The sequence below is a fragment of the Falco rusticolus genome, chromosome 5, assembly GCF_015220075.1.
Source record: "Falco rusticolus isolate bFalRus1 chromosome 5, bFalRus1.pri, whole genome shotgun sequence".
NCBI lineage: Eukaryota > Metazoa > Chordata > Aves > Falconiformes > Falconidae > Falco > Falco rusticolus.
In genome coordinates, this window is record NC_051191.1 from 61573571 (window position 1) to 61598631 (window position 25061).

Consider the following 25061-nt stretch of genomic DNA (forward strand, 5'->3'; position numbering starts at 1 on the left):
TGTTGTTCTCCCTGCTTGCTCCCTTTCTCCACCTGGGATGGTGTCAGCCATTGATGTCTACCTGCTCCCTCCTTTTCCTGAGGATGAGAGCCCTCTCTCTTCCCTCTGCCATGGCACAGGGTGGAGGCAGATAAAAGCATCTGCATTTCCACACAAGGTCAGATCTGCCCATTTTCAGCGGTAGAGTAAGATACTGTCTGCAGTGAGGTAACTAAAGCACAGACGCATACTCCTGTATGTCATCTGCAATGGGAGTGATGACCTCTGAGAGAGGTGGAGCAGGCAGCTGGAGACAGCTACTGCTTCAGTGCTCAGAGCACTTCTTGTCAGAGGTCATCAAAGCTGGCCACAGCCCACGCATCCAGCAGGTTCTGGGGACTTGTTGCCCCTCATGTGCTTTTTGTGACAATTCTGAGTAAGCACTGCTGTCGTTCAGTGAGGCTTGGGTACAGCTTTCAGCATTCGGGTATGGTTACACAGATGTGTGTGTGTAAGCAAAACGGTGTGTGCACCTGCCAGCTCCTGTAAGGTTTGTCTCTTTTAACTGGTACTGCAAGTAATATTTAGGAGGTGGCATTATTCCTGTTTTCTGAGAGTAATGAAGATGCAAAATGACAGGTAAGAGCAGCAATGCCATTACTCAGTTTTGGTGTTCTCCTTGGTAGCAGTGCTCTGCTTAAAGCCTTGGATATTAAATTATATTTTAAACTATGTGTGAAGTTTTCAAAGCTGACAAAAGTGCCTAACTTCAGTTTGGGGAATTATTTTTGTGACAGACACTGTTTGCTTTGTCTTGAAATAATTTTTCTCAGTGTTGCTTTAGGATTGATTGATGTCAGACATAGATTGTAGGTAGGCTCCTGGTAAGGAATTCAGATTATTGAAGTGTTCTGAGTGTTGATTGCTTTTTGTTTTGGAGATTGCTGCTCAGCCCTCTACCTGGTTTATGATTGTGTTGCACATATAACACTTTGTAGTTACTGTCAGAGGTAATAGTTCTTTACTGCCAGCTCTTGTGTTTCCTTCATTAAATTTCAATGCTGTCCAGCTCTGCTGGGAACCTCTTTCAGGGCTGTACTTCTGGACTGTTCTAAGTTAAAATAGTAAATGTTTTGCATTACTGCAACAGAACTGTTACTGGCCCGGATACATGCTTGAACACGGTCCAGTAACAGCTCCGTGGAGCCACGCTTACTGCAAACCAAAAGCTTGGTCTGATACTTTGTGTTCTTACCAGAAATAGTATCTGAATGCTACCAAGTGGAAAGGCCTGTTCTGTGTTACTAAACTGAATAAGCTATGTTGAAATCCACCCTTCAAGGTATGAAACCTTTGTAATTCCTAATTTGCACAAAACTGGAAGAAAACAGGGCTATGGGAAGCTGCGGCTTCTGAAAATAACATATTTCTAGTGTATTTATATCAAAATCAATTATTATGTTAAAATTTTAATTTGCTTGCTCCTTCCCGTGCACATTAAGTAGAAATGGAAGTACTGATCCAGAGTAGTTTCCCTGGGAACTTGGCATTGCTTACCAGGTACCTGTATTCACAGATGAGATTCAGGAACTGAAAGAAAAAGTTTGACTAGAGGGGCAATGTATTTAAAAGGGCTACTGCAAGAATTAGATGCATTAGAGTGGCATAGGATGTGCTTGCAAATTATTTGTATCCATGCAGTACTGCTAGCTGGGTGGCTGTATGTCACTGATATATTAATTTCAAAAAAATATCCCCTTTTTTTACGGACATCAGAGAAAGTAGTAAAGAGGAAGCTAGAGTGCCTTGTATGGAGCAGTTAATTGCTATTGATTTGTGGTGATTCTCTTACCATTGCAACTTGACTTCTTGTCTCATCACACCGATGTGGTAGAATTGGAATGATTGTGGGTGGGATAAGAACTCCTGCAAGGGTATGAATGCGACCATTTTTTGCAACAATATCTGTTTCTTCCATTTCTTCTCCACTCACCAAGACTTGTCCCTATGAAGCAATAAATTATTATTAATAATAAAATTGCCATAGCTTCTTAATTTTGGATAATTCATTTCAAGAATTTCTAGTCATACTTTTTAAAAGTTGGCTATCTATTTTTTATTACACTTGTTTTGTGCAAGAAGCACACATGTTGTACATTTTTGTGGATATTGCTCTACAACAGTGGTATCTAAAGTTTTCCTCTTGATCTGCATCGTTAGCCTGTGGAACTGGTGATAAAAGACTGGACAAAATGAGAAGACTACTGATGACTTCAGGCACTGATTTCTGTGGGCATAATCATGCTTTGGTCCTCTCTCTGGCAAAGGTGGGGGAAGCAAGAGAAAATCTGGGATCTGTCTAAATTCACAGGAGGAAAAAAAGAAAAAAAATTTTTCTGCATTTAGTTCTGCAACTGCTCTGCCTTTACAAATATTTTCATAGGTGCATCTCTTCTCCAGAACAGAAGGGAGTTAACATAACAGATGAGTTTGCTTTCACAAAAGTACTGACAAATTAACACCTTTAAATGTGTTCGCTAGGTTCATCAGAATCAGAGACTGCAATATGAAAGAAAATAAATAATTATCTATGTGTGCACTGTGTTTATAATAACAGAAATATATAACAGAAGGATTGAAAACATTTTACATTGGGGTGTTTTTTTTGTTTGTTTTTTTTTTTTAAACTAGGCAGAGCATAGATGAGGATCATTCCTGGACTGAGGCTATTAAGAAAAAAGAAACTGCAGGCTGTCCTTATATACCAATCACTTGTTCTTGTCCTTTATAATACTAATTTCTAACAGTGGGTAGGAATGGCAAGTTGAAAATTTCTGCCTCATTATAGCAAGCAATTCCTCTGGTAATGTACCCACTCCTTTTTTGCTCCCCCTGCCTGCAAACAGCTGTTTGGATCAGGGAGAGCTGTTTACAGGTGAAAGCCGCCTTTGACTTACAGTGCTGGTCCTGTTAAAGTAAATGAACTGCTTCGCCATGCTTCTGATGTGCTCTATCGAGATGAGGCTGGCAATATCTAGCTGAAATGAATATAAATCAATTGAAAGAACTGTAATATCATTATACTTTTCAAATCCAGATGGATTTCACAAACAAGACTGCCTTTCTTTTTAGGATGAGCCAATGACCCTATTCGCTAAGTGGGCAGCCTCGCATTGACTAACCTGCCTGTGTACCAAAGTCAGATGATTAAATTTTTACTGAGCTTCCTGGTTGTTGCATGTGAAGAGCTTGTTGCCAAAAAGAATATTAATTTTTCTCCTAATTATAGCACTCAATCTAAGTAAAGTTATCACCTCTCCCTGAAAATAGCCCTGTTTGCATCCTTAGACCATTATAGGAACGGCAGTGCTGATATCCCATGAAGGGACACGTGGATCTCATGCCTCTGCTCCCTGTGACACTGCTCTGTGCTGGGGGTGACCTCCGCCTTGGATGTTCTGAGCAGGCCCTTTTGCTAAGGATGCGAAGGCTTCCTTCCTTCCCCACAGCAGGGGCTGGGGTGGCGATGAGCTTGAGTCTCCTCTAGCCTTAGTAGCAGCTGGTGTTGCTGGGTTCTGCTCTTTGTTTCCAGCAGAAAAAGGAGGGAAGAACAGGGGGCTTACTTAGAGGATGACAAAATCACCTCTCTCTGATAAAAAGAAGACTAATCTTAGTAGAATAGGGTTAGAGAGCGCTTGATTTTGATAGCAAAAAGCACTTTTCCTACTACTCATTCCTGCAGCCCTGCCAAACTGACAGTACCCCCTGACAGTGGTTCTTGTTCCACAGCAGTCTATGGCAGTGGGTCTCATGTTCAGGGTGACTGTATATATAATTCCCCCACCCACCCCTCCCTTGGGCTAAGTCCCCATCACCAAAACGTATATTTTAAAGTGAATAGTTAATTGCATGTAACAAAGTAGTGTGACACCATGCACTTTTATTTTGCCATGATTCAAGGGCTACCCAGTGCCTCTTAGCAAGGTTTTATTTTGATTAGTGACACTGAGGTGAAAGGTTCGTGTTCTCTGTTAGTGACCTTTACGTGACTACACTTAGTAAGGGCAGAGGCAAATTTGTCCTTTGCATTCTTGTGCAGCACAGGGTGGTGGTTGTTCTTGGAAAACCTCTGCCTTCAGAGTAGCAAAAGATTTGCAAATGCTCTGACACTCTAGGTCAGGAAAGCAGCCATGTTTACCTCAGTGTTGGAGACAATGTGGTATCGGACCAGCTCCAGCAACTTCCATGAACCCTGCCAGAGCAGAAGAGAGGCCGTTTTAGCTCCAAATGAGTCACATAAACCCAACCTGGCCTGCTGAAAGGACATGGGGATGAGAATGGCATCACCGGCTGGTGCACCAGAAACATCTGGGTCAGTGGTGGTGCTCAGCTTGTGGCATGCACCCTGCAAATCTGTGTCCTCACCCCTACATCACTTTATTTCAGCACGGGCCTTTTATAACTTGTGTGTGTGTGTTGGGAGAGGCAGGAGGCATCCAGGGTACAGGATGCCAACATGTGTCTCCTGGGACCTCACCAGCAGTGTGTCCCAGCCAGCGGGGCCCCTGCAGCATCTGCTCCCCTTGGCTGTTCCCACCAAGGGTGACACCTTCCAGGAGAGGATTTGGGGCTTGGCTATGTGGCTGTCCAGGCTGTGTATGGTCTGGTCCCACCAAGGGTGACACCTTCCAGGAGAGGGTTTGGTGCTTTGCCATGGGGCTGTCCAGGCTGTGTGGTCTGGCTAAGAGCAGGGGAGTGGGGGCCTGGTGTGGAGGATTGTCATTGCTTTATACAATGGGAGACCCAAAATCCTGTTCCTTTCTAGGTGTCATCTTAATCTTTAACTGTTAGAGATGGCTTAAACCTCAATCGCAGGAACTTAGCTTAGACGAACACTGGAAAATATGTGTATACACCTGCTATATATCTACATATATATCTACTATCTGAGAAGGATACACATTATAGAAAGACTATACCTCTGCAGAAAGCAGGTAATCCAGAGCCTCAGCTTTCATGTTACTCAAAGCCTCATTACTTGGAACAAAGACTGTGTAAGGCCTGTTGTCCTGCTGTAAATCCATTCCCAGGCCAGTTTTCTGTTTTGGTGTAAGAATAAAAGTGAAATTACATATTAGTATTGAAGAAATCTGAAAGCAGCCTTATGGAATTGTTTTTCTGGATCTTTACCTCTATCAAAGATGTAAACTGGCTGTATCTTCCATTATCTTGAAGTACTGACATTATGGTTTCCTGAAATAAGATGGAAGTAAAATTTATTTTAGTTGGGAACATGGAATAAATACCAATTCTCGTAAGACATTTTTTTTAATTACTGTATGAGTTTCAGTTATTACAGATTCTATGCATTTGGTCTTCCTTATTGTTTGGGTGGCTGGTGGTGCTTGGAAGTGGCTGTGATGGTAGTGCTCTTGTCCTGGTGCTATGCTGGCTTATAGGTAAACTTCATCATTGTCCTGAAACACTGTGTAGTCATAGAACATACAGTGTGTGTAATGAGGAATGGGTTGTTTTCTCTTCGTTCCCAATGAGCAAGGGCAGAGAAACAGAATATTTGAAAGAACACCATACAAAGAACTGAACTCTTAAGAAAATAAACTAAGCAGGGCACCAAAAAACCCAAAGCACCTGAAATTACCAGTATTTATAATTTTAGCCTTTTAAGGGGAAGGATTGTTGCTTTGAATACAGGTCTTGCCTGATAATACTTGTCCAGATGTCCCTCCTTTTAGTATGTTGTTGTGGAATTCAGTGAGATGCACTGATCATTACTGCCAGTTTCCCAAGGAACCACCCAGAGGCAGCGAGTACAACCAAATCCTCCATGGACCAGCCTGGCAGAAGAGCGATCGTCTTTGCTGTGGGAACTGTCATTACCTTTCACTTTGAATGTTGCTTCTCTGAATTGACGTACAATGGCTTGGTAGACTTTGAAAGTCTACCTGCTGTTAGTCGTTCTTTGCATTCAATTAATGCGAAACTATTTTTTTTAAAAGTCTGACATTGCATGTGTATAGCTTATGGCTCACCTCTTTTCTGCTTTCAAATGTTGGTTCCACGTTGTCCATGGATTTGTCAATAATGTGCAAAATCCCATTGGAAGCAATAATATTTCCCTGCAAAAGTTTTCCTTTCCTCCTTCCTCCTTGGATTCTAATTCTTAATTGATTATCCTGAAAGAAGCCAGGCAATGCATTGTGAGCTCTTTATTATGGTATGGCGATAGAGGGAGTATGCATGTTGAAAGTCTAACACCTCCTTCCATGGCCAGCACCTGGGCTGTTTAGGTCTGGGGAGGCTAAAGGTTGTGGTTGCTTCCAATGTTTATCAAGGAAATGGTAAAAATTCCTTTGACTTTGGATCAGGACCATGTTATTTTGTTCCAGGACAGCAAAGTTCAGAGGAGAAGCAGGGACAGGCCCTGTGGGGAGAACAGAGTACCTGAAAGGGCTCTGATGACTGCTAGTAATAAAAGTCAGCTAGGAAATGATTTAAAATGTGATTGTACTCAAATGGCCAACTCCTGTAATCTTATGGGACTACAACCCATTTCCTTATATTATATCTATATTTAAAACAACAAAATGTTGCTGATCCTGCACTGTACTGAAGCCTGCAGGAAGCTAACAGGCCTCAGACAGCAATGATATTTTCCTGTTACACATGGAGCGCGTACTCATTAAAGAAATAAAAATAGATCTCCCAGATGCCACTGTTCTACTGCAAAACATGAGAAGTACTTGATTTCAGCCTTCACATAGGTCTGAGTCTTTAAGAGACATTTAGTGGACCAAGAACAGTAATTCTAGATTACAAAATCTAGTATATCAGCTGTAGAGAACAAATGTTTTAAACTGTGGGATCAGACTGCCCCGATGTTTATTGACATCAAATAAACTGGCTAGTGATGAAATTCATATTTTTCATGATAAATTGCCAATTGCATTTTATTTATGCTGAAGAAACCTATTTGCTGCATCATTCGAAGGATGCTGATGCTCTGTGAGAGGTGGGACCTGCAGTGCAGTCAGTGCTCGCTCTGTGAGCGGTACACACAAGTTTCCAGCATAAGCTCTGGGCTTTTCCCTCCCCACCCCCCTGTTAATTCACCTAGACTCTCTTAATGGCCACCCCTCCCCAGCTCTGTTAGTCGTGCTTGCAGATTTAAGATGAGTTAATTTCAGCAAACATTTTAAGAGCAGTCTGTGTTAGACCACTCAGTGGTGATGCATATCTAAAGGTAATTTTTGTTTTCACTGATTTTAGTGAGAACTTTGATGCTGGTGAGGTTTCAAGTTTCAGTTGAACTTCTCGTAACACATGACTACAGCTGTGGGTTTTCATAATCCAGCAGCTCTCCGCAACCTGATGTCTTGCTGCAGAAAGACCTTTCACACCTTGTTGAGTGACTAGAGAGTGGTATTCTTGCTGAGGTGGGCTGGAAGACCTCTTACCTTTTCTCCCTTTGATATCTCTGCTGACTTGCCAGTCAAGGTATATATTACATCAGTGTTATTCAAGGTACTGGTATTCAGTTGACCAGCAATTACATGGAGTTTCACAAAGTACTGTGCTTTCTGTTTATTATTCAGAAGATCCTTTATCTAGAAGAGCAGAACAACAGAGATTTATTTCAATGCAGGCCTCATCTAAAAAAAAATTAAATCTCATAATCTCATGGTGAATGCTTTTTTCCCGCTCTAGCTGTTAAATTCTGAAATTACATATTTTCCTCTGAAGTGGGGTGATAGGGTCTGAACCAAGTGGAGGCCTCTCTTGGCTTCAGTTCAGGTTAGATTATACCCTTATGTCCCTGTGTGAGAAATAGGTGCCTCCAGAGTTGTCCTGGCTTCAGTGACTGCTTACATACCAGCCCCCCGCCACCCCCACCCCCCCCTTAAAAAAACTAAACCCATTGCTTTTTTTATCACCCTTATGTAAAAGGTGACCTGTTGGCTTCCCTGCTGAAAATTCAGATCTTAGTTCGGTCCTTGTCTCAACCAAGTGAAAAACCCTTGAGTATATCCATGTAACCCAATCCAAAACTTACTTTGAAGCATGACTCTGTTCTACCCTGACTCACAAAATTATTTTGCTTTTCTTTCAAGTAGGAAAAAGACAGTCTCTGGCCCCTAGATTTAAGTGTATCCAGAAACACGCTACAGCAAAGAGTTCTTCTGAATCTGCTGAATCAAAACACTTTTAACAGAGATGACATTTCTGAAGGAGCTAAACCCCCATCAATGTAAAACCCATTCTATTGTTTACTTACATTTGTACCTTTCAGTCCCTTATTTGTCGGTACAAGTACAGTAAATGGTCCCAGGGTACTCAGTGGCCATTCGTAGATATTTTCTTATAAGAAGAGGGGAGCAAAAAAAAGTTTAAATGCCTATCAAAAAGCTCATTGGAGAAAGGCACTGTGTGAGAGATATGGAAGGACAGACTAAGCAAGAATACTATCTGTGATTATTAAATGTTAATTTAAGATTCTAAAGTCCAGGTCATTAAAAGATGAGAGGCAGATGGGAGGTGAAATCCAGGTGCTGCTGCATATTTGGCACAGTGAGGCAAAATGTTCAGAATGCTCCTGGCAGCCCGGATTCTGTTGGTATGCAGACCAGGGCGATGGACATGAAACCAATATTTCTTTGGAGATGTGTCTTTATGGGAAGATGGCCTTCTGCTTTAAATCAGTTTGGTCTTCATGGGGTGAGGGATATGCTGTTGGAAACCTGCTGGTAGTGCAAATACCAGTGAACACATAGCTGGTAGTAAAAACTGATGCACTGAAGGTTAATTAAAGTTAATTTGCTACCCAGATGGTATTTCTATTTCCAAGATAGCAGTATGAGACCACTGACTCTGCAGCTGAAGGCATTAGATATTTCTAATATTCAGCTCTTTTTCCAGAGGTTTAAAATAAGAGCTGAAAAAATCTTTACAGTCATTATAGGTATGTTGCACCAAAGAATATATCTCAAAATTAATAATGCTGTCTTACAATACAATGTGGACTATTCTGCTGTATATTCTTGGCTTTTGAAAGACATTAACACAAAGTGAATGTACTGTAAGATAACCTGTGTGGTTAATGTGTCTTTGTAGCTTCTGGCTAGTAAATCAAATGGCATATTTATGTCCAAAACTTAATGAAAAACATTAAGTCTGGATTGTGTTAAGAAATGGTGGTGTTCAGCAAGTCAGGCACTTTTCAGATACATAAGGAGAAATACACAGAAAAATTGCAATTGAGCTCTCAGTGCTGAGGCAATGGATTTTGGTCTTCAGTGCTGAATGTGATGGACACTGCCAGATTTTGTCCTTGGCTCCTTTCTGGTCAGGAATTCAGGATCTTTGTTTTAATTTCTGGACTTAATGAAAAGTACCAAGCAAATTACATTAATCAGGAGAAAATTTTTCATATTTACAAATTTAACTCAAAGATCCAGCTGGATTCTAACAGTGTGTGTTCACAGCTCAAATCTGTGGCCATGCAACAGAAGGTGACGAAGACAGTTATGCTATTCTCTTCACAAGGTGGTTGCAATAATTGTGAAAGGCTGGAAGCTGTGGGCCCTTAACAGGGGCTCCATCTGATGTCTGCAGAGAGTTTGGAAATGTGGAGACCACCCAGCTATGGCTGAGGCTATGGCTGAAGTGTTCTGGTGGGGTGTTCTGAGGGTGATGGAGACCATGAAAGGGTTCAGTCTCTGCCCCTTGCCTCTCTCCTCTTTGCTGGTGAAAGCAATGCCACTGCTGATGGCTGGGGTCTAGGGGAGAGACTCAGCTGGGAATTCTGATGTTTTTGGTGGACTAACGTGCATCATGCTAGATCAAATCTCAATTATCCAATTCGACAGGGGCAGGGAGGAAGAAGAAATGGGATGATCCCCCTCACTCCATTATGGGGCAAAACCCAGTGGTGATACTAGGTGATGTGTGAGGGGTTCTGGGACCATGTTTAGCACTACTGCTTGGAAATTCTTGCAGACTGCACAGCATGCTGAGCAAAGGCAACTTTAGGTGGTCAGAGGGAGTCTGCAGTGAGTAGCGTGGGCTGTGTCATGCTATTAGCAGCACCTTCCTGTATAGCAGGGAGTGCTGGGGGAAGACAGGCCAAGATCAACCCACCCAGCAGGAGCTGACTCTGCTTGTGTGTGGTCACTTACCTATGAGCAATAAGGCAGACGTCAGCTTGCCTTGCCATCGTCCTCCCACTTCTGAGTTCAGGTCTCGGAGGCGCTCCATGACATTTCCATAGCACACAAACCCGTTTCCCACGGATCCCCTCTGGCACGTGCACCTGTGAAGGGATTGTCATTGTGCATTGATGTCCTGTGGTGTCGTTGAGGCTTTTGCTAAAACCTGCATCAGGTGTTACCTATTGCTTCTCTGAAGGCATTTTCAGGAAGCATCGATGTATTTTAGTTTAATCTTCGCTTCTGCATGCTGTGAAGTGTGCCAGTGTGTAGGGCAGCCTTGTGGCTGCTTGCCTGATGTGATGTCCTTCTGCCAGCTGGGACAGGAGTGGGACAGGAGGCACCAGTGTCTGTCTTGCAGGACCTTTCTGAATGGGGGCTATGGAATGCCCCTGGCTGCAGTGCAGCCTCTGGTCCCCAAAAGTTGTTGCTGGAGCCCAGAAAGCCACTGAACCTGCCTGCCTGTGGGCAAGGAGAGGCTATGGCATAAATGTGTGGGGTGCAGCCCCTGAGGCAGGGAGGAAGTTGTGTGAAGCCCCCCACTCACTACATGGGACCTGGCAGGATTAACGGTGGCTACGTACGAAGGGGATCATAGCAGCTCATCAGTCCTTGCAAAGCTGTATGGGACTGGTAGAAAAAGGCGGGCAGACATGTCAGTCCTTTCAACAAAGCAAAGTGGTGGTTTGTTACCCTGCCCTTTAAGTAATACAACCATTCTGGGCAATGATATCCGTAATTTAACATTATCTTTTCTTCTGAAGCTGCTGAAACAAGACATCTCATGTGTTTTCAGGTGTATGCTCTATGCTGGTGCTGCCCCTACTGGAAATAGCATCTCATCTGTAAAACCCTGGCTGTCTCCTGGGGACTCCAGCCTGTGAGAGGTGTCAGTGATACACAGCTGACCCAGTCCTACATATGTCCAAAGCAGACTTGGGTCATGGTGCCCATAGGAGGGACAGGCAATGCCTCAAGATGGGCTCAGTGTCCTCCCTGCCTTGGGATGGGCTGCATTTGCACTAGTGTGTTGCAGTCGAAGCAAAATCTGAAGACAGTTTATGGAAGAACCACCACAAGTGTCAGTCTGACATTTTCTGTTTTATGACTGAGGGAATCTTATGGCCATGAAAGACCTCAGTGTCATGAGAGGGGTGGGGAAGGAATTGTTGGTCATCAATGTGATTGACCATGTGTGCTGTTAGGTACTGATGGGTACAAATGGTCATGTGTTTCAGAGAGCAGCTAGGACTTGTGTGTGCCTTGACCTTGTGTCAGCCTGACTGTCTACCGGGAGAGGTGGTTAGTACTTCCTAAACCGTCTGGATTCTTCAAACCTGCCTCAACGTTAGGGCCCATCTGCGCTTGGAAGACTGGCTGAAGGTGTCAGCTCAGTCCTTTACTTATCTTCAGTGCTAAAATTAAAGCAGGCTCTTGTGAACTTGTAGCATGCATAGAAAGAAACCCTAACTATATTTAGGAGGCTATGGTATGTGTTGTCAAACATTGGCTTTTAATAGTGCCTTCGCTAATTAAGTCTCCAGCATGTTCAGTATTCCTGTAAACCCTATCCACAGTGATTCATCTCTGGATACTTTTTCTAAAAGAGGCATCATTAGAGGAGGAACATTACTCCACACACCAAAAAGATGACCTAATTGTTTTCATGTGCTGGTTGTTACAAACACACATCTTTACTCACGCCCCACGGTAGCATCAACCTGATGCCAAATCATCTCCTGTTTCCCATGTAGGGTGTCTACCATAGCTGTTTCTCTGGTGATAGCAATGTCATTTGAAAATCCCCACAGCCCCTGCAGTCTGGGGGCTGCACAGGGACTCAGAGGGGTGGTTGGGATATTGGCCGAGAGGCTCAAGTTTGACTCCTTCCGGTCCTGGGTGAACACAGCAGTCTAAAAGCATCTTAAATTTTTAGGATGTAATTCCGATGGTGAGTGCTCTTGTTTGTAAGCAGATCTCTTGGGCAGATGGTATGACTGTGGAGCACAGATGAAGGGGTTAGGGCTGGGAGAATGGAGCAGCTCCTCCTTGGGAACTGACCCTTTCTTCTGATGAAGTAAATATTGCAGTATTAATGCACATAGCCACCTTCACTTCTGAGCAGAAAAGAAAAAAACTGAGGCTGAAAAGGAGCAGTATAGTATAGTAGAAATATATGGTGTATATATATCTATATATACTAGAAATAGTATAGCAGAAAAAAGGAGCTACCCTTAAAATACTGCACAAATCAGGTCAATGTTTCAAAATAAACCTCTTCTCTCTTTTTCAGCAAATGGTCATAAAGAAGCAGGTGGCTAAACATAGCAATTTTTTTGGCTATCGTTTTCAGGGGCACAGTGAACTGCAGAAGAACTTACATAATTTGAAACTTCTTTTCTGAGGACAATATTGCTTAAACTGAGTGGGTGTCCAGTAACACAGTTTGGATTTGACTGCCAAAGGAAACCATTTAGCATCTACAGATTAGTACCTATTGCATGGGATTGAACACTTCAGCCTGTCTGTCCCCTCACCCCTTCTGATGAAGTTATTTATTCTGTGCGGCCAGACTCAGGAAGGACCAACTGGGTGACTGACTAGATCAGTTTTGTCTCAGCTTTGTCTGGAGTATCTGGTTTGCAGCTCATACTGCACATGGCTCTACAGGTTTTGCTTTGAATGCACTGCATGCTGTGCAGGCTGGGTGTCTGTAAGAGGAACAACTTTACGGCAAACCTTACTGGACTACTTAAACTTAGTTGTTTGGTGTTTTCACTATACGCTGCATGGACAGTTAGGCGGAACTCAAAAAGATGGGAATTGTCACTACTTCAGCTGACTCAGGAGGGGGAAGAGAATTGTATCGCTCTGCAAGAGGGGAGCTTAGTTTTCTGTCTCCATTTTACCTGAAACTTGTATAATAGACTTTTGGTTTAGGAAGCTACTAATTTCTACATCGAAAACTAGTCAGAGTCAAAATAAAAGTGGGATTAAAAAAGAAAATAATCAAGTTTAGCTGGGGGAAGGCCAGGTCTGCTTGGAAATCAGTGAGGTTATGGTCTAATTTGCTGTGTAATTCTGCACCAGTTGAAGCTTTGTAGCTTCTGGGTAAGGCTGAATGTAATTACTGTGCTGAAGCAAAAAAAGGAAAAAAAAAAAAGAAGTGTTAGCACTCACTCAAGAAAGATCTATATGGGAACAGATAACAGAGACAATCTTGATTTTCCAGGAGGTTGCTGTGTTATGTTCACAAACTAAATGTTTGTCTTTTCTAAATCTCTGTCTGTATGAGAGAGTTATTCCTGTAGAAATAATTTGATTATGGAGAAAGTAGAAGCGACCATATGGGGGAACCTAACAGCACAACAGCATCTTTAGTAAAAAACAAGACCAAAAACAAAATAAAGGAAGCAACACAGTTTTGTGGCCTCTGTCACACCTTTGTGTTTTAAAACAAGTAAAAAAACCCCTACCAAAACAAGCTCTCCAAAATATTTTTAAAATCTGGGGTGCAGCCAAAATACAGTAAGTGTCTGTCATTTACCAGAAACAATTCACTGTGCCCACATTTACCGATCAGTATTTTTCTTTGAAAAGTTCCTTTTTCATAAATAGATTTTCTTTAGTTGGAAACTATTCAGCATAGTTTTGATTTTTTGCCAAATAGATAGTCTTAGTTTGATTTGAATCCCACTCCTTTCTTCTGTTTTTGTTTTTGACATTAAAGGTCATTGAATGAACAAAGTGCAAAGCATTTGGATTGCTTGTTTCTCTCCCCATTCATAAATTCTTAATTTAACCATTCTAAAATTCTCAAAACTTCCCCAGCTGTTGAAATTTGAGTTGCAACAGTGAACCGGTGACAAATTAGGAAAGAAGGGTCCTGATGCAATGTGGAATTTTATTTTAGGTTTTCAGCTCGTGTTATGCAGTGTAGTACTATACTATACTAAGTAGAGTGTAAGTATATACTAAGTGCACATGAAGTAGTACACTACACTCTTTGAAATGCACAATAGCTTACACAAAAGTGATGTTGATATTACACTGTAAGAGAAAGCTGCATGATGAAGCAAGAACTGGCAATAAGAATACTGTCCTGAGTGAATGCCTCTGTCTATAGATCTATAAGATAAATAATTTGTTCCCAGCGTACAGCTAATGGCCTGTTTTGTCTTTCACATTCAAACTCTCAGCTCCTGAAAACTAGCATTTCAGGGACATCTCTTTAAACCCAGTACTAGCCATCACTGGGCTATAGAAACCTGTTGTCCACATTCTTTGGTTTAGATAGCTTTCTTAAGTTTAGTGTTAAAATGGACCTTCCTCCTAACATCTGTGTAGCAAATTTCTGTACAGGAAAAGAAACTCTGCCAGAGGTTTTGCATTTTTCCATCTGCTTGTCTCGAGGCTTTGAGGAATCTGCCGAGGTCGGTTTTGCTTTTACAACGTGGGGTTCAGATTCCCTAGTTGTATCTGCAATACTATACTAAAAAGAGCCAGGGTTCCAGCACCATCCCATGATAATTAATGCTGATTAATTTTTAGCATGCTGCCTGGCATGTTTCTGTCCCACATCATGCAGCGTTTTCCCAGGCAGTACCCAGGCACAGTTAAAGGTATAGTGTGTGCCAGGGACTGCTGCCAAGAGGCAGTTACTCTGTTTAGGAAGAAGAGGAGGCTTTAGCTGTGAGCCAGACGATGCTGCTTGCCCTGAGAAACAGAAAAGAGGTCTTGGTTCTTTTTATTTACAAGTGTAGAAATGACCTCTGAGTGCTACGAAAATAAAACTTAATAGGTATTAGCAATTGGTCTGATGAAATCAATCACTATGCTAATTGCCTGACCCTGACCCCATTAAATCTTGGGATTTGTCCTTGATAAAGAAACCCTTAATGATAACTTCAGGATGTGTTCATCCACTCAAGTTCTTTTAGCAGCCTGTTTACAAGGGAGAGGAGGGAGAGACTGAGTGTAAGCTTCAACAAGCAAAAAGACTCACGTAATCCGTCCTGGTGCAACTGTCGAGCATTTAGCTTTTTTATGGCAGGTGTTGTTTGTTTCACAGATGTCCATCATGCTGCATCCTTTCCCAGGTACAAAGTTTGTATAATGCTCCTTGCATTCACAGTGGGACTAAATCAGGATGGGAGAGAGTAGAGAAAAATTAGACATGCACGGATTGTGGATTTCAGCATACTTTCTGGAACTAGGCTTTAAAGACACTGAGCCTTAGTTAATCACCTGGTAGGTTAGGTGCAAGGTAAAGATTATCCATATTTATACAACTGCCTTCTAGGTTTTATCCACTCCAGAAAACTATGGACTCTCAGGTAAATTTCCTTCAGATAAAGCCCGGTACATTCACTGCTGTAACCAGAGAACATTTAAAATCACTGTGGGTAGGTCAATTTTTTTACCTCTGTTCCTACAGCCCTCTCTACCTCCCAGAATGAGTACCAAAACATACTATAAATGAATGAGGTGTATAGCACTGCTGTTGTACACACCAGCCTGTGTGTGCTGGCCACATGCAGCTCACTGAGACACCCCTGAGAGAAGAAACTTATATGACCATGAACTGCAGGATGACTCTGGATGACTGAGTCCCTTTTTGGCTCTTCAGGGTGTCTAGACAAATAAGGCATAGTCCTCTGAAGTCTCCCTTTCTTGATGGTGGGAGTTTTACACACAGAAATCTGAGCCGGTTCCCAACAGCATGAATAATATGCGGCCTTTATACAGTGCCTTTTATCAGTTGTCCTCAAAGACACAGATTACTTCTTTCCTAAATACAATAACTTTAGGCACGTATCTGGTACCTGTGTAAGGACCTACCAGTCCCATAAAGCCCCCTGTGGTCAGAGAGACAAAATTTAACTGGGAGAAGCTTTGTTTCAGTGCCTTGATTTTGGGGAGGCAAATCTGAGTCAAAATATTCTAGGAAGAAGAACACTATTGCCATTCCCATTTTCAGAGTGGGAAGCATGGTATACATACATTGAGAAGGGAGGTAAAGGGGCTTACTCCAGGTCAATGGCAGGGTTTATGTCAAAACTAGGAGCTGAGCTTGGTCTCCCTTGTTCCCAATACACTCATGGCTTCTTTTTGGACAGAAACCATTATTTCTTAGGTAGTGGATGTAAGAAATGTCATATAACACTAACCTTTCCTGGACCGTCGTAGATGCAAATGGTGGACTGTGCAGGGCAATTCCCATATATTGCCTGGCAAGGGTCTACAGGTAAGCAGACTTGACCATCTCCTCTGTAACCATCTTGACAGGTACATTTGTGCCGATTTGGTCCAAGGTAAACACAGTTGGCATTAGGACTGCAGACCTTTTGGGAGCATGGGTTGATAGCTTGTGAAAAAAAGAAGTGAAGTAAATGAATTGTTGCCTGCAGTACTCAAATTGAAGACAAGGATTTGCCAGAGCACCTCCATGCCAAACAAAGCCTGGGTAGACTAAACTTCTCATAACAGCCAAGTCCAAAGTATCGTGGAGGCATGAAGGCAGAAGGGAGGAATCTGTTTATGCTAACATAGCAACCAGCTGTTTGCTTTTGAACAGAAATGATCTCTTAACCTGGCAAGTTGAATTATAAACAGATTAAAACATGTAATGTGCTCATTAAAAGATCACAACTATTTCCTTGTTCTCTGGTGGATTTTAACTAGAGAAGGTCAGGAACGTGATACGAGGTCTGTACAAGCTTTAAACATGAGTTAGATCAGTTGGAAAATATTTCTCAATACAATAGGCCTTCACTGTTTTCTTTCCGGTAATTAAACAATATAATGTCATCCATTCAGCTATGTGGAAAACTGGCCAGCAAGTACTTTAGTCAAGTCTTCCACACTGCTGTAGTTTCAGGACTGAACTGGAAGCTCACTAGTTATTTTCATAAGCAATTTTTTTCAAGGCTGGGATACTGTTGTTCAAAATCCAGTGGTGATTGGAGAGCATCTTTTCACACCTTTGTGTACAGTTTAGGTTATGGTCAAGCACATGTAGCTAGAAGGTGGCAGGCCCTAGACTCACCTAGAAGGTGGTGCTGCTCACAGTCTTCCCCTCTCTTCCCCCTTTTCTTCCCCTCTCTTCCCCCTTTTCTTCCCCCTTTTCTTCCCCCTCAGCTGGGACTGAGAGAATTGGCAATGCTCAGCTTTGCTCTTCCAAGCCGCCTTTTCTGTTGCAGTGTGGAATCATGCATGCACACATATTCACATGCTCAAACTGACCATAAGCAATGCCGCCTCCAAGCTGAGTCTGGGGCAGCCACTGCTACTTTCACTTATGTACTTAGCTGTGCCTGGAGCTGCTTGTCCTCTGCTTCCCAGACAGTCAAATATAAAAGTCACTGGCTTAAGCCACAGGTGACCCTAGTATCTAAAGGCTCTGGGACAGAGCACCAACATCCATGCATCCTCCTAGTTGCTGCAATTTCTTTGTATCTCACTTGTCTACTCTGCCTACTACAAGAACATCACATTCCCTGAGGAGTGACTGTCTGATGTCTTGCTTTTGAATGGTGTTCAAGCCTATTCAGAGAGGACGGCACTGTAGTTAGGACCAAGAGGACTGAATGTAAATATTCCCAGACAGGATAAGAAGTATTTTATTTGTGGCCTGATCCAAGCCAACATTTGCTAAATAGTGCTTTCAGCATCAGATACAACCATTTTCTTCATTGCAATTGGTCTAGAAGAAGAGCTGGTGCAGTAAGACATAGTGTAACTACGGGAAAGAAAATCTGGACTCTTGTAATACAGTTAATTTGAGCATTCAATGGCAAGTTAAGGAGTCCATAAAGACAACTTTTAGGTAGATTTTTACCTCTAGCTGGAGCGATACTACCTTTGTTTTATGAAAACCAGGAAAGCTGAAATGAGCTTTACTTGTCTGTATATGCTTAGTGATGAAGCTGAGCCGCCACATGATAGATATTCAATAAATATAAGCCCTTGGTTGCTGCTGTTGATTTTTGTGGAAGCAAACTATGAGTTTGACCTTTAGCAAGTAGAGGATCATGATAGGAATGGATTTGTAAGCACTGATGACCCAGTATCCACACTATGTATTTCAAGAGGGTTTACTAGTCTGATTGCATGGACTGAAGCTTGTTGGCATTGGACCGATGTGCTTTTGAAGCACATTTTAGGGTTTAGTCTCATCCTGAAGGAATCTAGTTTGTGCGTGAGGCCGCTTTGGAATATGAACCCAAGAACAATTAGATGGTGAGATCTGGTTCAAAAACGCACTCAATATCTGAACTGTGTAATGCTAATGATGTTATATACAAAGATCTCCGTGGACATGAAAATTACTCACGTTCACATTGTGTACCATCCCCATGGTAGTTGGGCAGACATGTGCACTGCAGCTGTCCTCCATCCTCGCCTGAGGCAGTACATCTGGAGTTCGCAGGACACTGCAAGGCCTCACATTCAGCTATTGCTGAGGGACAGAGTGTGACAGGTTAAGCTGTGTCTGTGCACTGTGGCAAGAGGCATTGCGTTCTGCAGTATACTGGTTCAAAGTATGCCTGATCTAGGGACCATCAATCCTATTGCTGTCATCATTTTTCTGGCAACTGAAGAGGTGATGATAGTTATGGGAGCTCACATGCAGGGCTTGAGGTTCAGTGTTATGTTTGACTCCCTAGAGTGACTAACTTGAGACTAACTGTCACTAACCTGAGACTAATTTGACATTTGTCCTACCAATTCTAACTGTATCAGAGCTGTTGAATATATCTTATATAGAAAAAAATCTACTTACGCTGATCACAGCTGAGCCCTTTGTATCCAGACAGGCAAGTGCATCTTCCATCCCCTGTAATTCCACTGTCACATACTCCATGAACGCAGTTGCAAACTGTATGGAGAAAGGGATTGGATTTACTGAAGAATAATGGTGTTTGGAAAGACGTTGTTAGTGGTTACCCATAGCAAATGGTGTCCTGGCCAACAGCTCCGGCCAAACCAAGCTTTGATCTGAGTTCCTGAATTTATAGGTTTCCACTAATAAGAAGATCAATACTCACAGTTGCATACATCAGGAAATAACATACTGATTTCTGCAGGCTGTTAATACTATCTGAAAATCTTCAGGACACACACTATAAACACCAAACTGACTAGTTGCCAATGCCATAAAACTTGTAAAATTTGACATGCAGTCTTGAGCCAAAATTGCATATAACATGTAACAGACCATTTTTATAACTGTTAACAAATTGCTAATTTTTGCTTTAATTCTGTTTGTCTCAAACACCTCCAGAAGAGATGAGTTTTGTAACCTTTTTCCCCCACTAAACAGAATTTATTTGGTTGAAAGGATAATTAATCATAGTGTAGGTCTCAGGCTTTGTTCTGGTCCTGTTCCTATATTCTGTCATTTCTGGTTATAAACCTTGTCACAATATGCACACAAGATGCTGTATTCAGAGTCCAAGCAACTATGAGATCCTTTTATAAGTGTTTTTTTAAGCCTTAAGTATACTTAAAAAGCTTCATAGTTATAACTGTTTCAATTATGATAATTATACTGTTTAAAAAGGCCCTTTACAGTTATGCTGGGAAAGGCCTTTAAGATGTACAGAGTTGTATTGTTGACTTCATGTTTAAGCTGTGGTGATGTGGTGTATCCTTTTCCCTTTACAAATGTATTCTGTGTTCATGGAAATCAATTACACTAATTAATTAGTAGCATTTTACCTCTGTTAATAGTCCTAATATAAAAACCAGGAATGGCTAAGATATTGCTGAAAAACAGTTAGTCACAAATGCACGGTATTTATAGATGCTTAGAAAACTTGGAGAAGCTCGAATATCAGAAAGCTGATGTGTAAAATATTGCTTAAATTAATATGCAGTTGAGTCCTCTGGTAGCTTCTTGGAAAATAATTACATTTAGGATATTGAATTCATTCAAGTGCCCTATTTTCATGAAAATGTTGACTCAGTTATATTTCTGTGTATCAACACTGGCATCCAGTGGACAGCTGGAAAAAGGGCTTTTGAGACTGCTACGGTGTAGGATTAGTGTAGAAAGACCAATACAGACTATTTAAATTGAGGCCATTCATGACTCTTTTTAGAAGTAACTTTATGTAGATCTTGAGGGAACAAAAAGAGTTTTACTTAGAGATAAACAAATATTACCACTAAAGAAGGAGATATTTCTTAATATTATTTTTTCAGGCAGATTTCCAATTTGTCAGTTTAATGTTCAGTGGAGGTCAGGAAGGTAAATAAAATACTAGAAAACTTTAAGAAACAGGCAGAACTGAAAGATATTATACAAATCTGTTAACAGGGAGGCAGAGCTGCAGGAACACACAGATGATTCTAATCCCCAATTTATCTGACAAAGGTATTCAAGACCAGATTAAGATATTTTTGTAGCGCTACACTGAGAGTGTTTGTATGGTCCTGACTTGAATCCAGCCCCACCATGAATGAGTAGCTGCCTATTTTCTTTTCCCATTGTGTTCCCTGAAGCAGACAGCAGCTCTTGATGAGAAACCCTTAGACCCTTTACCCATTTCACTGTGATTTCTTAGTGTCTGAGCACAGCTTTCACTCACCTTCTTTTCCCCACTTCAATAAAGAAAGCTCAAACTTACCTGATGCGCAGTGAGGACCAAATAAATTGTCTTCAGCACATTTTTCACAGGCTGTCCCACCAAACCCTTTCTGTGAATTACAGAACAGAGATAAAACCTTAAGTTTCTCATTTACCTCTATACAGATAGATATATGCTTAGCAGCCTGAAAACAGCATCCTTAGGTGCCAAAAGAACACAAAAGGCTCAATCAGCAAATCAGAAATAACTACTTCAATCTAGAAGATGTCTTTTGAATGATTTTCTTTCCCCTCTCTCTGCCTTTTTAAAAAATAATTTTTAGATCTTACACTTCAAATCAGATGTTGTGAATATCAGGTTCACAATAAAGAACCATAATCAAGCCTAACGCCCAAATCATTCTTACAATTGTTAGGTTGGATTTTCTGACTACTTCTCACTGTCTCTTTTTCATGTGTCCCCAGGAGGTGTGCTTTTGATGTAATGGAAAGATTAACCAGTAGAGGGGGAAGCAGAAAAAAATCAAGTTGTTTGTTTTTTTTTTTAAATCTTTTTGACTGAAGTTATGAAGCACTGCATAAACACATATGCAAAGGAACATTGTGTTGAGACTATAGTCCCAAGTATAAGTGCTTTCTAATTAGGGCAAAAAGCCATAGGTAATAGCACACTCCAAAAATTAGAGGAACTCAAAACACCTGTTTCAGGAAGGCAAGATGGAAGAACTTTTTAATAATTTAACCCGAACATGCTCAAATCTGTAGAAATAATAGTGTGAAGATTAGTGTGATCCAAGCAAAAAATTAACTCCAAGCAGATCACCTCTGCTCTTTCTGAAATGCTTTCCTTTAATGCATCTACACAGTGGAATGCGCATTATTTCTTAGCAAGGCTTACATGCTATTGCTGCATTTTTTCGCTTAAAAGAAAGGACATACCTGACAAGTGCATGTTCCATCCCCATTTATACCCTGGGAGCAATGTCCTCTCCTGTTGCATGGTGACGCAGCTCCTCCTGGACATGCTGGAAATGACAGTGTTTAACTCACCAGCCAGCTTGCTCTGACCCTTATGCTTCCCTTGCACATTGCGGGTGACAACCGCAGAGGCTGCAGGGTTTAGGGCCAGGCAGGGACCTCGAGTGATGGCTGCTGTTTTGCAGCTGTCTGAATCTCTTCTCTTCACTAGAATCTCAGCTTCAGCAGAGAGAGCATCACCCTCTCTAGTCTGGGAACTTAAGCTAGTGATGGTAATCAAAGGATTGCACCAAAAATAGTTTTTTTTCTAGTACCACATTGATTTTGTCCCCGTTGATCCCCCTCTATCTGCAGCCACTCTAAACGGTCAGCTTTTTTGATACAGGTGGAGTTTGCCTGACTGCTGCTTCTCTGTGTTAATACAGCTCTGATTGATTGAAAATTTTCTGTTAGAATTATATTTGATGCTAAGTTAGAGTTTAAATAAGCCTTTTTCTTTTCCCCACAAATTGTATTTGCTTTATGTGGAAAGTTTTTCCTTTTCCCTGCTACCTCCCATAAGACTATGATACGTGATTCAAGCGATCTTGGAAATTGAAATTTGGGTATCCCATAACCCACTTCTGTCCAGTGGGCTGTGGTCACTAGTAAAACTGCTGTGCTGAAGATGTACTATGCTTGTTAGATCTTCTGGTGCTAAAACCATGACTACAGGCAGTGATATATCAGGTGAGACAGGATCTGACCCCAAACCCTAGCCAGCAGGAGAGGATAAGGTACATATTTCTGAATCAGAATAGTTTAATTTTTGGCCAAAATTTTTCAATATTCAAATTTTTACTGAAAGGTCACCTATAGGAAATGCATGTTACAGTAATTTTTAGTCAGATTGTTCTTTCAGTTTTTTTCACTAGTAGGGATATCCTCATTTTTTATAGTTGTCAGCCTCTCTGTGGAAATGATTTAACTCCCTTTTATAAGCCCTTCCTTCCCGCAATTGGAGTTCTGGTTAGGTACCATAATCCTGATGCAGGTTGTTATCTAAATGTGTCAAACTCCTACTGCCCTCATAGGTTCTCTGCTGTGCCTTACTGGTAGATTTATTGCTTATAAAGAGTCTCTGTTCTGTGTGAGTGGAAATAAGCATCACTGGATTTATGCTCCCACTGAGTAACTTAATCCTGATTTAAAGCGTTTAAGTGATGTGGCGGTTTTCATGAAAATGAGTTTGTTTTGGACAGTGATGAGCAGATAAATCGGTGTGTATATGTATACACCTAATTTTAGTGATGACTTTGGCTTTATACCAATCTTTTAGTATTTCTTATTTTATTCCTTAATGATGAGTCTGTGAGGTCCCCTGGATCTGAGTAAACTTCTCGTGAAAAAACAATATATTTAAAGCTGAAAATTTTAGTGCAGTTTGTCTCATGCATGTTGAAATAAAAATACTTATTAAGAATTGAGATGGAATAAGCAGAAATGAGGTAAAGTAATAAATACTTTAATCTTTAAAAAGTGACTTTTAGTTAATCTTGTTTTCTGGCTACCATGTGATAAGTAAATTTCATCTTTAGCACTGACACAGATGCAAACTGTTTAATGCGTGATCTGAATTGAAACAATTTTACCTGCAATGATGTTTTAATTGATGTGCAAAGAAAGCAAAACCTCAGAGTTTATGGTATAATTTCTAGGACAGGATACTTTAAAATTGCTGATGAAACAGGTTTTTTTGCAGTTGGCATTCATTACACTTCCCCTTGTCTTCACTACTGTTGCCTCTTGTTTTGATACCAGCACCAAGGGACAGCTTTATCCGAAGTTTAGCAAATTACCATATTGTATGAGTTTGGTCAGGCAGATAAAGCACTTCCCCCTGGCTGGTGGGGCTGCAGGAGGCAGTGCCGCGACACTGGAGTGACAGTGGCACAGCCCCCTGCTGCCACCCTGGTACTGGGGAGAAGTGAGACCTTTGCTTTTCTTGAGGACGTTTTCCAAAAAGTAGTAAGGAAGAGATGCTTCTGCTTAGCTCTTACAACCATCAGAGTATGAAGGCCACATCTTTATATCTAGGCCAAAAGAGCTTAAATCTACTAGATTTTTTGCCTCATAGTTTAATTTAGTTTAATTCCCAAGTGTTTTCAAATGCAGCCTCTGGGATTATTTCTTTTCATCTGTCTCCCTGCAGGCTGAAGTGGTGGGTAGAACTTGTAGAGATGTAGTTTGGAGCATATAATTTGATAGAATTAAATTTATTATCTTTCCTCTTGGCCTTTTTTTTTTTCCTCCTTTTTTCCTTTATTCTTACAGTGTTTTTTACTCAGTTGCTCATACCATGCACCATTCAGTTGGTCCCCAGGCTTTGCTTTGGAGCCATGGAAATATTTGCCCAGAGTGGGAACCTGAGCTAGGCTCCTGCTGAAGCTCATCTGTTACACATATGGGACATCTGAGCTCCCCTAGCAGTGGTATCTGTGGCTGGATGATACTGGCAGTGTTAAAAGGCTGTGCTTTTTCCCCCTGGACCTTTCCCCCACCATACCTTTCCCTTTTTCCTTTACACTTTTTACCAAAGGGATTCCTCTGTGGCTGGTTGGCTTGGGGCACTTTGTGGGGAGGGAATGGGACAAAACATCTTTCATTAGCACTGTGTGTTTCAGAATGAGCTATCTGTTGAGGAAGTCAGAGTGCTATTTAAAAGCCAGTTTTGTCATTACCGTCAGATGCTAAATGTGAATTAAACCCCTAGTCAGGGATTTTTCTCTGGCCTCAGGAAGGACTGGCTTTCCTCCAAACATTTCAAGGCACGTCGTATGTTCTTGGAGAGACTGTGATAATGCAAAGAGCTATTTTCCTCCTCCAAATGACAGCAGAAACAATGCTGAGACCTTGATTATTTGCTTTTTGGGACCAGGAAGTTTGTTCAAAGGAAAAGAGGGCTTCCTTGCCTCTGCAGCCTCCTGCCCGGGGTGGTGCAGGCAGGGCTCTGGCTCAGGGGCAGAGAGCTCTGCCCCTCTCTGGAAACACCAATGCCCCTTGCGTGGCGCCCAGAGCACCCTGAAATGGGGTGATGATCACATGTAGAGTTACCTTCCTCGTACCAGGCACTTAGACTGCATTTGGTAGGAAGACGGTAAATCACCACACAAGTAGTTATCTTCAGAAGAAGACATGACCACATGCTACATACTCAGCTATTTGCCTGTCTTTTCTACAGAAGCAGCTTGAAGCTGGGATTTGGCTATTTTGCTTTAGTAGATAAATGGCTGGAATTCAAATCATAG

At 41.6% G+C, this 25061-nt stretch overlaps 1 protein-coding gene across 2 annotated transcripts in view; it reads right to left on the minus strand.

Annotated features, from left to right (window-relative positions):
- Positions 1-25061, minus strand: part of STAB2 (stabilin 2) — an 89413-nt gene that overhangs the window by 57009 nt on the left and 7343 nt on the right. For both annotated transcript variants that reach the window (XM_037390594.1, XM_037390595.1), the window contains 15 exons: positions 21736-21821; positions 20837-20906; positions 18988-19083; positions 18538-18663; positions 16373-16569; positions 15208-15341; positions 10173-10306; positions 8273-8355; positions 7455-7604; positions 6030-6173; positions 5170-5232; positions 4959-5078; positions 4178-4231; positions 2937-3017; positions 1832-1984 (listed from right to left, as the gene is read on the minus strand). In XM_037390594.1, the coding sequence (XP_037246491.1) occupies positions 1832-1984; positions 2937-3017; positions 4178-4231; positions 4959-5078; positions 5170-5232; positions 6030-6173; positions 7455-7604; positions 8273-8355; positions 10173-10306; positions 15208-15341; positions 16373-16569; positions 18538-18663; positions 18988-19083; positions 20837-20906; positions 21736-21821 (1691 nt within the window). The remainder of the gene's footprint in view (positions 1-1831; positions 1985-2936; positions 3018-4177; positions 4232-4958; positions 5079-5169; positions 5233-6029; positions 6174-7454; positions 7605-8272; positions 8356-10172; positions 10307-15207; positions 15342-16372; positions 16570-18537; positions 18664-18987; positions 19084-20836; positions 20907-21735; positions 21822-25061) is intronic.